The 15,938-nt window shown below is 39.0% G+C and overlaps 1 protein-coding gene across 4 annotated transcripts in view; it reads left to right on the plus strand.

Annotated features, from left to right (window-relative positions):
* WDR49 (WD repeat domain 49) overlaps positions 1-15,938 on the plus strand; it is a 217,065-nt gene that overhangs the window by 166,230 nt on the left and 34,897 nt on the right. For all 4 annotated transcript variants that reach the window (XM_077488031.1, XM_077488034.1, XM_077488033.1 and 1 more), the window contains 2 exons: positions 419-577; positions 15,047-15,234. In XM_077488031.1, the coding sequence (XP_077344157.1) occupies positions 419-577; positions 15,047-15,234 (347 nt within the window). The remainder of the gene's footprint in view (positions 1-418; positions 578-15,046; positions 15,235-15,938) is intronic.

Genomic DNA, 15,938 nt, shown 5'->3' on the forward strand with positions numbered 1-15,938 from the left:
AGCACATCTCATTACTAACTATCCTGTGTACATGCATGTTTTTTGACAATAGGAGTATACAAAAGTGTATGGGAAAACCTATGGCTGCTAAGCCTGAGTGCAGAAAGATGGCTAAACGAAATTAGGATTCGTTTGAAAAAAGAATGAGGCAAGTGGGCAGATCTGTCACAGAAGAAAAAATTAAACTAAGGAACATAATCATGCTCATGGAAAATGTGTAGTATTTATATTGATCTAAACACTGAAAGGTGGTATAACGCTTTAACATGGTATACATGTAATCACTAATCAATGGTGCGTATTGCTAAGTCTATAAGCAGTAAGGGAGTGTCTTACTTGATTTTGCAGTATAAAGCATAAATAAACCTTGACAACATTCATTTATAAGGTAAAAATCTAAAAATGTTTTTCATTTCAGACTCTCAGCTACCCAGTGCTGGTAAGAGAAGTCTCTCCTCGTCATCCTCTGGAAGATATACACGCTTGCTGAGCGGCTTCTGCAACACAGACTCTGACAGCAATAACACTGTAACAAGATTGTTTTTCCTCGGGGCTAGAAAACATATCTCAGCAACAGGTGAAAGCTTTCCGCAGATTATATTCTAACACATTCCTATCACTGCGCAGATTGGCTACAGCCAGTTTTTTTTCCTGCTGGCAGCCATATTATTTTTCTTAACAATTTCAGCCTGTTACTTCTACATCAGTTAGGCATGAGGCATGAGAATGAGAGATGATGTCATTAATGAATTAAAGCGGATGGAAACCTTAAAGCTAAACTCTGGGAATGCTATTTATTGCATACTTACACAAGGCCAGCTTGGCACAATATAGGTATACATATTTGATAATTAATTGGCATCTGTGGAAGCTGTAAATGTTTGCAATTGCCTGAGCTAATACAGTTATAAACAGCAGTCTTATGGGCGCCGTGACAAGTAGCTGCCCTTCTGCATAGTAACCAACGGGGGGGGGGGGGGTGCAAGCTTGGCACAGCTGCTTTTAAGAGAACGCCTTGCATTTTTCTCAATGAATACAAACAGATCTCTAATTGGAGTAGGTGGAGCTTGTGATAGCACACTTCTCTTCCCCACCTCATCCAAGCAGGAAATGATTTGCCTTTATTTAGAAAAATGCAAGGTGATCTCTGAATGGCAGCTGTGCCAAGCGCGTGACTCCCTGTGGTTACAAATACAGAAGGGCAGCCACTTGGCATGGCACCCAGAAGATCATGAACATCACTTTAGTAGCTCAGGCTACTACCATGTTTTACAGCTTCCACAAAGGCTGATTAGGTATTACATATGCTTACCTACACTGTGGCAAACTGGCCCAATGTAAGTATCAAAATATATCATGATTGACATTTAGTGTGCCAAATTGTTGATTGTGGTCTTTATCTGTCCTTTATCTGACCGTTATCAGGAAGAATGAAAGTGAAGGGGAATCCAAATCTTCTGATGCAGAGAACTTTTCAATTAACAACTGGATTTTCTCTTACTTCTTGTTGTGTCTGCAGGACAAATGAGGGGAAATCTCCCCAGTGGGACACAGACAACAAAATTTAAACCAACAGGGATTTTTACCAATCCCTATTCTACCCATAATGATAAAAACAAGTTCAGCTATACACACACTTTAAAGCATATATGAGATTTTAGTGACTGGATTGATAAACATTTTAATAAAGTGTGTTTTCTAATTATAAATTGCATTTGTTTAATAACCAAAACGTATCTTTATTAAGAAAAAAGTAAAACTTTCACCGCCTTGAATTGGCTTATTTAAGAATGCATTGACAAATTATAATAGAAAAGGCCATGACCCATAGCAAGCCATCAGAATACTTTTTGCTTCACTGAAATACCCCTTTTGTGTTAATAAGTAAAGAGTTCTGACTCTCATTGACTAATTAATCAGTGAGTCAGTGGTCCAAAGTATTAGAGCAAAGATGAGAAACACGAGCTGGCTAAAGATAGCCATTGTAGAATGACCTAAAATCCAACACCAGGCAAGACTTTTTTTTCTTTTTGTTAGAGTTAAGAAGGGTAATAACTGGGCCAGATTCACTATATGATACAATAAGGCTCGGCTTGCAGATGCCAGAGGGAAAGATTCACCTTTTACTCTGTATACTGTAGTCATCAGCTACAAATTTTTTTCTTGTAATTAATAAAATCGCTACTGATAGTTTTATTTACACATGACAAGTCCAAGGTTTATTTACACATTGTAGCATTATTCTAAATCAGATTAGAATCAATAAAACAATGACAAGGATACAACAAAAAATGATAATTTGATGATAAAAATATTATTATAATTTTCTGTTTACAGCTAAACTATAACATCAACAAAACACATCGCATTAATAATCTGTTAATCATATTGTGAAATTGGTAGCAAGAAATCTCAGTTTAGAGAAATATATGACCTATATAACTCATACACAGCTCGTATACCAAAGCAGCATGCCAAATAGCAGTTTTGTGATTCATTTATTTTCTGGAAATATAAAAATTTGACCCATGTTTTTAATTAATTTGCTTTGATATTGTTCACTTTGAAGAGAAAAGCATTCATTAAGTCAGAGGTACTTTCAAGATCTCTTAATTTTATTGATTTGAAATAATGAGGAAAGAATTTTAGTAACGGCAGACACTGTGACTTTGCAAGGAAAACACAGCGGTGTACAATGACCGCACACACTGTGCATAATCTCATTTGTACAAACCTGGCTGAGCAGCCTTATTTTCAGAAGTGTATAATTGGTAGGTTTACAGAAACACTGGATACATACTGTCATAACACAAAAAACATGCACTGAAGAGGAATGAACAAAACTAAAACAACCAAAAAACAGTCATGAAAATACATTATTAAAAGCTGCTTGGGTCAATTTTCTTAACCGATGAAGTCGATGATGAATGAAGTTTTTTACCTTTTTTTTCTCACATCTTTTTATACAGCTACACTCTTATGCAGCTTTTAGTGTTTCTTTTTGGCAATGAAGAACTCTAATTTAAAGGGTTCTTTTTTTTTTAAATCAGAAAAAAATGTTTATTAGAAAAAAACAAACAGTTTGATGATCAAGGACATGTCAATATAAAAAAGTTTGTTTGACATAAAAAACCCAAGACAATACATTTGTACATATATTTGAATATAGAGATATGCCTCAACATACCCATCTACAACGTGCTAGCTGTGCAATAATACAGTAATACTGTCCCATCCAGATTGAGACAATAACTCATAAGGTCAACTTATTTGAACACAGTTTTATGCCCTATTCGGACACACAAACAATCTCTGGCATACAAGTTCCCGTGGTCTGAGGTCAGGGGTATCCAAGCACGGTCCCCACAATTTTTCTAATTTACTTTAGGTAAATATGGCTTTCTAAAAATAATGAATTACTCACAGATGACACCCAAGACTTATGCATAGGGGGATTCTGAGATTTCCTGAGTAATAGAATTAGCCTTCAAGCATGAAAGAGGGCCATTCCAATGGCTATTCTAGGGTGCTCCTTCACAGCCCCCTCAAGTACATTCAAGAGACAGCATTTAGGATCCAGCAGGATATTCACCCTGAATACCGCATTTAATGTGTCTATTACTTGTCTCCAATAGAGATGTAATTTAGGACAACATCACAGTAAATGGATTAAATCATGTGGTCTCTTTTACATCTATGATAGTGTGACTCAATACTGCAACCCATCTTGTAAAGCCTCAGGGGTGTATAATGATAGTGTAAAATAATGTAGAGATGAGTTTCTGGATCACATTAGGTGAGCCTGTTAACATTGCCTGATACGCCCCCTCCCACTGTTTACCTATTTTCGACCCCAGATCCCTTTCCCATTGCAATACCGCCTTCCCGCGGGTTCCCTTTATGGAATTCAGACAATAATATGTTATACCATTGGGAAATTAATCCCTTAGAACTATCAGTCATTTGAATTAAATTAAAGATAGATGTAGGAGATAAGTGCCACTCATACATGTCACCATGTGCTTTAACTGCATGCTTTAATTGTATGTAGTAAAAGTGCATATGTGAAGGTAATGAGTACATAGCCTGCAAGGAGGCAAAAGGTAACAATCTTTAAAGTCTGTGACATATTATGTATCCCATATGCCTTCCACCAGGCACCATGCTCTAGATTAGCTAACTGTATAGTTAACATTATGCCACATTGAGCTATACTTTGTGTACACAGTAACATAAGTAGATATTTAGTCTTGTTCCATACTTTTTGGATGAGGCCGTAATTCAGTAAGAGCTTGTTTGGTTTAGCAAAGCTTAGGGCTTCTAGACCCTCTGAAACTGAGCCTTTCTCAATATCAGCAAGTATGATGCGGGTCACAAATGGGAGGTGATCCACTGTGGGGTGCCTGGTGGCAAACATGGGGCCAATTAAATGCTACAATTGTGCCGAGACATAATAGAGCCAGGGGTTGGGAAGGGCAAGGCCCCTATCATCCTTAGTCTTAAACTTAATTCTTGGTGGACGATTACTCTGTGACAGAGTTCTAAAAATTGAGTTCACCATCCTAAAAGTTTTTAGAGGGACCACAGTAGACGATTTATGTATCGGGTAAAGGAGTTGTGATATTAGTATTATTTTGAGGTTTGTCTTACCTGCAACAGACAACGGCAATTTATTCCAGGTTTTTATTTTCTCAAAATCTATTTAACAAAGGGAAAGGTTTAATTTACCTTTGTAAAAAAAATGGTCAAGAATCCCCAGTAGGTGACAAAAACTAAGACCATTTAAACGCTTCATTAAGGTGCCTGTCATACCCGTGGGCCATTTGCATCCCCACTGTAGCCTGTCTGAAAAACTCCCAATATTCTGCATAGCTTCTTTCTCCTGTTGGCAGGGTGAGCCAGCCAATGGATGCTAGCTTCCAGCATCACATTAGCAAATGCTACCCTTATTCAGAGCTTTGTGAATGCAATGTGCTCTCTGTTCTGTGGCAGCCACTGGGCTCAGCCACACCAACAACACAGAGATGCACTGTATATGTGCGGGGCCCTGAACAATGATGCCACTGAATTTTGTGATGCTGAGGGCAAGCATCCAAGAGCTGGTTAGTCCTGCAAACAGGGGACAAAGAAGATATGAAGAATATTGTGAGTTTTCCAGGCAGGACAGAACAGAGCTATTTAGAATATCTGGAGCTTTTCAAACAGGTTATAGTGGGGGTGCAAATGGTCCACTGGTATGGCAGATATATTAATAAAGGTTTCCTAAAGCTGCTTAGTTTATTGTTACCCACTGGGGCTTCTTAATTGCATAGGCTGATTTTTTACTAAGGTAAGCTAACAGTCCAAACCCACTGGCAGGAACCAGGGCTTCCAATGTGCTGTGATATCTAATGCCAGTAAGAAGGGTTCCCGATCATGCAGTAGTGTGATTGGCTGCACAGGGCTGATGTCATTGGGAGCTTGTCATACATGCTCCTGACCCTTGGTACTTCCCTGTAAGCTTTCTGTGATAGCTAGGCAACTGTCCTGGGGGTGCTGATGGTGCAGATCCCAGAAAAATATAGTCACGCATATACTTAGCTATGGACATTAAGGCCCGCCCTGCCACCACATACTGTATATGCAAATAGCTGTTGCAAAAGCAGACCTTTTACCCAGATACAAATGTTTTATCCAAAGCTTTCTCTGCCTATAAATGTAACTAAAAGCATCCATATGCTGTATTTAGCTACTAATTGTCTGCCTCTTCTGTTGATGCATTCAGTTCTGAGAAGTACATATTTCAAAGCTTTTAGTTTTAATTACAAGTAGGACATAGCAATATCTTGGTTTAAGGCAATTTTACAAAATGAGTACATTGTTTTAAACCAATTTGTAATTCTGATAAATACAGGCAGCAGGAAAAGTAAATATGTACTCTATTCTACTTCATGCATATCTTGCTTGAGTAACAAATTAGTGATACAGTCATTTTAAGTGTCAGGATGGTAGTCAGGCAACTAGCTACAGAGGCTAATCCAACCTGTACTTTAGAAGAAACCTGTACTGAGGAAATATTAAAGCTGAGCTTTCCCTAAAATTAAAAGTTCTGCCTCCCCCCACCACCACCACTTTTGGAGGGGGTTTGTTTTCCTGGGAGCAGGCATATAATTCTGACAGGTTCCCACTCCCAGCTCCTCTTTTTGCCTAGGTGAGAAGAGCGGAAGTTTGGCCTCATGCATGCGCAGTGGAGAGCCAGCTGTAAAACAGCAGAAAGTTGCAGCTGACTTCCCACTAGCAAGATGGAGGCCCCGGGGGCTACAAAGATCGGCAAAGAACCAGTCTCGGTGATGACACCACTGGACTCCTGGATATGTGTCTGTTTATTGAAAGTCAGCAGCTACAATATTTGTAGCTGCTATCTTTTAATCTTTTTCCAAAAAAATTTTGCGCCTCTTTAAGGCTTCCATTGCTGACCTGTCATATTGATGCAATGGCTTCAGAAATGTATTAGGCACTGATTTGGTATACAGGATCTGACAAGTATACAGTGCTGACCCAACTCTGACTTTTCTACAAGTTCAGGATCAGTAACTTTGTAAAGATTAATGCCACAGACAGCTGGGAAACTTGTATTTTCAGAATGAGATTAACAATGAAGGCCTCTGTGTTTTTCAAAGTACAAGTTTTCTTTAGCACAGCAGCTCTTTTACTATTCCAGTAGCTTACAAAACTGATTTATTATACCATCCAAATTACTGGGACATAAAGCACAACACTAACTACGAGCACACTTCATTTAAAATCATAAAGGACAAACTTGCAAAATAAAATTAGTAACATCGGGGAAGATCTTGACTACCACATAGCCTCGAGAATTAGGGATATCTATCCAAGCATCATTATTATAATTTGCCATCGGCTGGACAACCTTTTTGTACAGAATTGTATTTTGTAGTCGAATTCTCATCCTGTTCTTACCTTGCCTCTGGCTCACCACTTCTCGCCAAATTGTTTTCTTCATGTCATCGAAACTTTCCTGCTTCAATGCCAACTTTTCTCCTTTTTGTTTTCCTTTCATGCAAACCATTGATTTCCCAGCTTTCTCGCTTTAATTAATGGTTATGCTGCATAATTTATAGAAAATATTCTGTTACTTAGCTATTTAACTGTGAGACTTTGGAAACCAACTTGACTATAATTTACAGTACTTGTTACTAACCCACAACTGAAATATATATATATATATATATATATATATATACACACACACACACACACACACACACACACTCCTGGCAGAATTTTTAAGATGCGGACCATTTTGTAAATGAACATGGGTGATTAGACAAAACAGGTTTATTTTATTTTGAATGCCATTCAGATTAACTATTAAGCATTACAGGTTAGCACAATGATTACAAAACCATAGCAATGAAGAAAATAGTAAAATGGTCCAGTTCAATAGTTTGCATACCCTTACTTCTCAATATCCTATATTGCCCCCTTGATGGCCTGCAGTAAAGCTGCTGATTTTTCTGGGCAAAAAGCCTCCAGGTCCTGTCAAATTTTTGTTGTCTGGCAACCACTATATGTTTAACCACCAAGGTGGTTCATTAATGCAGAGATCAGGATTATGATGGTTACTCCAGAACCTTTACTTTTTTTCTATGGCAGCCACTGAAGGGTCAGCTTGGCCTTATGTTTTGGATCATTGTCATGTTGGAGGGCCTAAGTGTAGCTTTTGGGATTATAAATGGAAATTGTATTCCAATATTTTCTGAAAATATGCTATATTTACCTTGCCATCAGTTTTGATATAATTCCCTGTGACACACATGCTTCACAGTAGGGCTCATGTGCTTTTATTCCTACACCTTGATGACTCCTTTCCAAACATTATAAAGTGAAAATAGAAGTCTCACAGTGATGGACCTATTATTGATGGGTGCTCGATATACAGTAAATGCCACAGAGGGTGCCATGACAGAACCAGATACAAAGATGCAAAGTTACCAGCATGCTAAATGAATGCGTTTCATGTGTTTAATTTGATGAGAGAAAAGGGACCCCGAGAAAGGCATCCTGCAAAACGTTGGTTTCTTATACCCTATGTGATGCTGTCCTCACAATATACACATGAAACACATTAATTTGGAATACTGGGAAATTTGCTTCTTTCCTTTCCAAACATAACATTAATGGTTGTGTTATACCCTTTAATTTTGTTAGTTATCTATAAAAATAATTTCCGCCCAGACTATTGGCATGCAATTTTTTACATATTAACAAATTAACAAAGTAGTAAAATAGTTTTATAACAGGTAATGACCCTTCTAGCTGCTTTTAATATGTTATTATAAGTATTATAAGTTATTCTTCTCAAAGATCCTCAAAGACTTGAAATTTTCATAAAAACACAGTGTCTTTGAAAACAATATTCTTTACAATATTTGGAGAAACATAGTTGACTAAGTTATTGCTTTTAAGTGCTTTTACTGCTTGCTTAAAGTAACACAAAAGTATCTCACAGAAGTCAGTACACCCCTCACATTTTTGTAAATATTTTATTATATCTTTTCATGTGACAACACTGAAGAAATCACACTTTGCTACAATGTAAAGTAGTGAGTGTACAGCTTGTATAACAGTGTCAATTTGCTGTCCACTCAAAATAACTCAACACACAGCCATTATAGTCTAAACCATTGGTAACAAAAGTACACCCCTAAGTGAAAATGTCCAAATTGGGCACAATTAGCCATTTTCCCTCCACTGTGTCATGTGACTCATTAGTGTTACAGGGTCTCAGGTGTGAAGGGGGAGCAGGTGTGTTAAATTTGGTGTTATCACTCTCACTCTCTCATACCGGTCACTGGAAGTTGACCATGGCAGCTCATGGAAAGAACTCTCTGAGGATCTGAAAAATAGAATTGTTCCTCTACATAAAGATGGCCTAGGCTATAAGAAGATTGCCAAGACCCTGAAACTGAGCTGCAGTATGGTGGCCAAGACCATACAGCGGTTTAACAGGAAAGGTTCCACTCAGAACAGGCCTCGCCATGGTCGACCAAAGAAGTTGAGTGCACGTGCTTGGCATCATATCCAGAGGTTGTCCTTGGGAAATAGACGCTTCTGGCACTGGGGAGCTACAGTTCATTAAGGGAACCATGAATGCCAACATGTACTGTGACAAGCAGAGCATGATCCCCTCCCTTCGGAGACTGGGCCACAGGGCAGTATTCCAACATAACAACCCCAAACACACCTCCAAGATGATCACTGCCTTGCTAAAGAAGCTGAGGATAAAGGTGAGGGACTGGCCAAGCATGTCTCCAGACCTAAACCCTATTGAGCATGTGTGGGGCATCCTCAAATGGAAGGTGGAGGAGCGCGACATCTCTAACATCCACCAGCTCCGTAATTTAGTCATTGAGGAGTGGAAGAGGACTACAGTGGCAACCTGTGAAGCTCTGGTTAACTCCATGCCCAAGAGGGTTAAGGCAGTGCTGGAAAATAATGGTGGCCACACAAAATATTGACACTTTGGGCCCAATATGGACATTTTCACTTTTGTTGCCAGTGGCTTAGACATTAATGGCTGTGTGTTGAGTTATTTTGAGGGGCAGCAAATTTACACTGTTATACAAGCTGTACACTCACTAGTTTAGCAAAGTGGCATTTCTTCAGTGTTGTCACATGAAAAGATATAATAAAATATTTACAAAAATGTAAGGGGTGTACTCACTTTTGTGAAATACTATATATAAATACTTTAGCGTACATAATATGAGCTCACTTTAAACCCATGTCTACCAAGGTTACTAAAACATCCTGGTATTCAAAGGGTTAAAGCAAGCATATGGCTGCTACATTGGTTGCTAGGACGTAGGTGGCTTGGCCACCCAGCATTATTTGTTCATACAGTGCAAGCGGTGGGGCTGCACAGCTTATTTGTTTGCTAAGATGAAGGCAGCCAGGCCGCACAGCGTTGTGGTGCAGACGGATGTTGCTTCACAAGCCAATAGTTCCTCCAACAAGTTTTGTCTCTATCTTGATGAACTCAGGGAAGGATGGGTCCGGTGCATCCTCCACCCATTATATATACGCTTTATTCCATATTAGAAATCAAATCTGCCCACTTCCTTAGTAGCACTTCACAGCTTTATCTATTGCATTATTTGTATTTTTCTTCTCATTTTTCAAATTTTTATAACACTTCTACTCCTATGACAACTACGGTTAGCCTTTATTGATACAATATCTAAAAAGAAGTGTCATATCCATAATGCCATAAAATATATTGTTAAATCCTTTTTTTAAAACCAGGTCTGTTAATCATTATAGGGTAAAACTACTAGAAAGAGGCCTTCAGAATTAAAAAAAATATGTCAGATATTAACAAATAAATATTATAGAAATGGAAATAAGAATAAAACTAGAGTAAAAATATTAAAAAGAGATCCTCAAAAAGTCATAATAAAACAATTTATATCTATGTCTATGTTTAATCCATCTGTCACTAAAGTGCACTGAGTTTCATCAAAACGTTGAAAAAACTGCAAGACCCATGAGTGCCCCTATACAAGCTTTGGATCTGTATGTATTTTTTTGTGGGTGAGCACTTGGGACTATTTATCATTTCTTTGCTGTAGAATTTACTGGATGAACATGCTTTTTATTTATTTATTATTTGACTGATCATTGTGTTTCATACTTTACAGTTTTTGGAGCATGGCAGTTTAAACTTATTTTTTTTTCACACATTTAGCCCGTCGCCCAGTTTGTGAGCATAGTTATTAAAAAGGGTCTTGCATCATGCAGTATGACTTGTAGTGAGTCACCTTCCCCCCTTTGTTTAGACAAAATAGTACCTGGGATTACACTGAAGGGATTCCTGGAGGAAAATAAGCCCCATTGGAACCAGCATTAATAGTCCCCAGCAAGTGTCAGGGTAAGAAATAACCCCAAGAACATTATGAATCCCAGCACTGCACAATAATAATGAAATCAGTAGATCTGAGAATATCCAATGTGCCACATTGGATGTTGGATGTGGCCAAATTGTTCTAATAGTGGGGGCTTGGTTAAATGAAACCTAAGTTTACTCTGCTCTGGATCAAATGTGCAGGGGACAGGCTTGTATAATGCACAGTGCAGGATTAAGTAACACATGTAGTACAGAAGTCAAAATGCGTAATGCACATACTACAGTGATCAAGAGCGGGTAATGGGTGTAGTTATAAAATAACATCTTGCAGCACTGGGGTTTATTTACTAAAACTGGAGAGTGCAAAATCTGGTGCAGCTCTGCACAGAAATCAATCAGCTTCCAGACTTTTTTGTCAAAGCTTAATTGAACAAGCTAAAATTAGAAGATGATTGGCTACCATGCACAGCTGCACCAGATTTTGCACCCTCCAGGGTTAGTAAATTAATCCCACTGTTTTCTTAATTCACACCTGATTAGATGCTTGGGAACATATTCCCTCAGCTGCCAGGGCAGTATTAAATTACCAATATACACAGTCTCAACAGCCTGCTCCACAACACTGTCTGGAAGTAGCCTCAGATCATCAGGGAGCCTCCCCCCTCCTTCCATACAAACAGACACCCTGAGAATGGGGGCCTCCATCAGCGGGTCACAATTTGTGAAACGTGCAGATAAATGGAACTGCCAAAAGATCCCAGTGAAAAAAAACTAAACTCCTATGACTTAGCTCTCAACTGTCCCACATTTGGAGAGACTGTTCCTCTTTTGAGACCAATTCCTTCTGTTCCGTGTGCAGCTTCGGTTGTTCTTCTCTTTCGCCTAATCTAATTGATACAAAATGTATTATTTTACTACCAGAAGTTTTATGCTGCATTAAACTTTTATCTAACTCTATATTCCTGCATTTGTTATTTTGAAAAGCCAATATAAGGGAAAAATAGAGGCACTTATGTTGTTTAGCCAATCCTGATTTGCATAGCTTTGTGGTCCGTGTTGCTGGAAGGGATGTGTTCTTTGCCTACATACTTTGCACTAAGATATGTCTCTCTTTATCATTTCAAAAAGTTGGGACATATGCTTTGGTCAACAGCTCCACTTCTGTACTAGTTTTCAAAAATCTGTTTCCTCTACTAGTAATGTTTAAGGCATATCCTATACAGACACAGCAGCACATATCCTGTAAAAATAGGTTCACCTTATTGTGCACTCTATATAGGCATTTCGCCGGCAGCAGTCTAGCACTGTATAGCTTTGAAGGTCATCATGATCCCACGGTCCCCCAAACAGAGCCCTCTGTCCAGTCCCAGCCCCCAGGTCCACTTCTGCTTTTATGCAGGTTTAGGGTAGGAGCTATCACTAATGCAGCACCCCTCCAACCTCCTCTTCAGGCAGCCAGCAGTGACTGTGTGTTACAGGCAGGCTGCACCTGTCCAGCATGCATGGCTCAAATCATGCGATGCACCAACATCACAGAACTTTGCTTACAAACATTTCATAATCGATCCAGAGATTTGAGCTGCCATGTTAAATAGAAGAGCCAGTACTGCCAGTAATTCTATAGCAAACCCATGCACCCTTTGGCTCAGCTACTGTAATGGGCCATGCACACGACAGGATTTTTCCAACAACAAATGTTCAATGTGAGTTTGCTGTCGGAAATTCCAACCATGTGTATGCTTCATCGGACATTTGCTGTTGGAATTTCTGACAACAACTGTTTGAGAGCAGGTTCTCAAATTTTCTGACAACAAGACTTGTTGTCAGAAATTCCGATCATGTGTACACAATTCCGACAGACAAAAGTTCACGCATGCTCGGAATCAAGCAGAAGAGCAACACTGGCTATTGAACTTCATTTTTCACGGCTCATCGTACATGTTGTACGGCACCACGTTGTTGACGTTTGGAATTTCCGACAACATTTGTGTGACTGTGTGTATGTAAGACAAGTTTGAGCCAACATCCATCGAAAAAAAATCCACGGTTTTGTTGTCGGAATGTCCAATTGTGTGTAGATAGCATTAGGGATATAGATTGAGGAAGGCATTCAGTATCATGGGTTTTTCTTCGAAATATATTGGTGGATCATTTCAGAGACAAAGCAAGGTATCTGAACATGCAATTATGGACCACTTTTTATTTTTTTTTATTAATCATGAGAGTTCATTAACTGTCACAGATAAAGTTGTGTCACCCTCCAGGCTATGTAGTGTGACAGGAACGTGAATAACAAAGGTGGCTGTACAGAAAAAACAGTAGTGCCGCGTACACACGATCGGACGTGGTGACGCACAACATGTACGACGGGACTAGAAAAAGGAATTTTAATAGCCAGTAGCCAATAGCTTCCGTCTCGTAGTTGAATCTGAGTATGCGTGATTTTTAGCGTGTCGGAATTGCATACACACGATCGGAATTTACGAAAATTCAGAACATGCTATACATTTTTCGCTGGCCGAAATTCGGACAGCTAAATTCTGATGCAGCATACACACAGTCTCATTTTACCATGAAAAGCTCTCATCTGTCTTTTTCTGGCCGGAATTCTGATTGTGTGTACACGGCATTAGAGTCTTACTCAATAAAGTGAATGTAACATAGCATCCAGTCAGCTGTCACCACCCTCAGTTCATGATATTTAAATCTGAAACTTAAATTGCTCATATTTTACCTTCCCTTGTTTCCTTTTTCCCCTCTCATCAACACGCACATTTTTTGAATAAAAGCTTTCCTATTTTGATAAATACCTTTTTTTAGTTCCATGACATCATCATTGGGTCTCTGAGATCATTACTGGTAGAAGGGGTATTGTACATAGCTACCTGAAAAACTACATAGCACCCTGCCTCAATACTTCTCCTAAGAGACCTCAGATCTGATGCAAGCCGTGTCCTATGCTTTGATGAGTAGGTGTCAGTCTGGAGAAGTAGGTGCTTATAGACAGGAGTTGCATGCAAATGATCTACTAGGTAATGCCCATGTGTGATGCTGAGCCTAATTATTGAAAGAACTGAAATCCAATGAATGAAGGGGGGCGGACAAGAATCTCTAGCTAGGAAATTAGGCGGTTGTATCTGACTTGCTACAGCTTCTAATGGACACTGTGAGAAACTTGTGGTTTGCAAGGAAATCAAAGTAATTTGAGTACAGAAGAGGAGCCTGAACACCTGTGCAGCTAAGGCTGGAGATCAGCTTTAAGCCTAACAATTTTTTTTTTTTTAAGGTAGTGAGAAGAAGAGTTATAATTTACATACAGTTTTTAGGTTGGGTATGTGACCTTAAGCCTAGATTAACATTGAAGCAATTTGGCATGCAGTTTGTCAAATCGCATGCCAAATTGGTGGCTATTGCTGGCAATGGCACCGTCTGAATTGGTGCGACGCCAACTTTCCGGCACCGCACCGATTCCCAAAAGTAGTTTCTGTACTACTTTTGGCGACTTCGGGGTGAGATTTGTATAGACATCTGTGCAAGAAAAAGCACAGATGTCTCTGAAATCGCCCCCAAAGTCAGAGCTGACATGCGGGAATGAAATAATGCCAGTTCAGCTGAACTTGCACAATTTCAATCCAGCAGTGTGAACCCAGACTTAGGGACAGATTTTCCAAAACTTTGTTTCTATGACACATATTCAATAAACGGAGGCAAGGTTGTCACTAGAGAGTGGCAAAAACTTTGCATTTTAACCCTTTTTTGCTGAACTTTTGTGCTTGTCTTTTTCCCCATTTTAGGCATTTCTCATCATTTCTTATCCTGATAACAAGTAATATAGAAATCAAATAACAGATTACAATAAAAAGCCTGACAGAGTCTATTACCTTCTTCTGCTTTCTTCTCCTAGCATGAAGCAGTATTGACTGGAGCTAGGCTGTAACAATAAAGTATTGTTTGGAATTTTAGTTTAAATAACACACCATGAAAGCAAAGGGCAATAGTAAAAGACAAGTTCACAAATTAAGTGATGTTCTTTTCATTGGTGGGGCCAGGACAGTATGAAATGGTGACATTTTTAAAACATGCAACCAGCTATAAGTTTTCTGTGCTTTAACCTCATTCTTAACTCTTTTGTTTCAGGTGGTGCAAACTTGGTGTCTTGTGGAGGATCTGGCTATGTTAGATTCTGGAACATATTTAGAAACCAGTTAATGGCAGAGTTTGTAGCTCATGAAGGAGCTAGTTTCATAGTTATGGCCATGGACAAAACAAACAATTATCTCATTACAGGCGATCTTGATGGGTGGATAAAAGTCTGGAACATCATGGTAAAGTAAAAAAAAAAAACAGTTGTGACTTTTTGTTTAAAGTAAACACGTGATATTCGACATATAACAGCAACCTAACATATAATTTGCAGGCACTGCAAAGATATCAATAGGAGCTTTGCAGGCCCGTGTTGAGGATAACTCTTGATTCCTTGGCTTTGTGTTTGTGGTTTTGTGTGCCTTTCAGTTTGTTAGTCTAGTAAATACACTGCAAGGTAATATAGGTAGATATCCCACATTCAGCATTTTCTATTATGTTTTTCATAATCCCTCCTGCATATCCTACATGCTGCATTTTTTAGTATTTTTGTTTCAACTGTACTGTGCCCCCCTACATGCAGAATGTCCTAGTATTTCTTCCATGGTACAGTTCCTACACTGGTTGATATCTGGTCCCTGCTTTGCAGAGACATCAATATTTTGGGGACTGTAAAGCCCCATACACCCTATCAGATTTTCTGCTGATATTTTCCTTCAGATTTACCAAAACCATATAATATGAGGTCAAACCTTAGGAGTTTCAATTTGTATGCAATCAGGCAGGCCCTTGCACTACATGGTTTTAGTAAATCTGAAGGAAAAAATCATGAGAAAATCTGACAGTGTGTATGGAGCTTGAGGGACACCGCTATCAAGAAGAAGACGGGCACAAGGTTCTAGGGCAGGGATATGCAATTAGCGGACCTCCAGCTGTTGCAGAACTA

Source organism: Lithobates pipiens, unplaced genomic scaffold (assembly GCF_037356315.1).
Source record: "Lithobates pipiens isolate NorthernLeopardFrog02 unplaced genomic scaffold, aLitPip1_a1.2 Scaffold_18, whole genome shotgun sequence".
Lineage (NCBI taxonomy): Eukaryota > Metazoa > Chordata > Amphibia > Anura > Ranidae > Lithobates > Lithobates pipiens.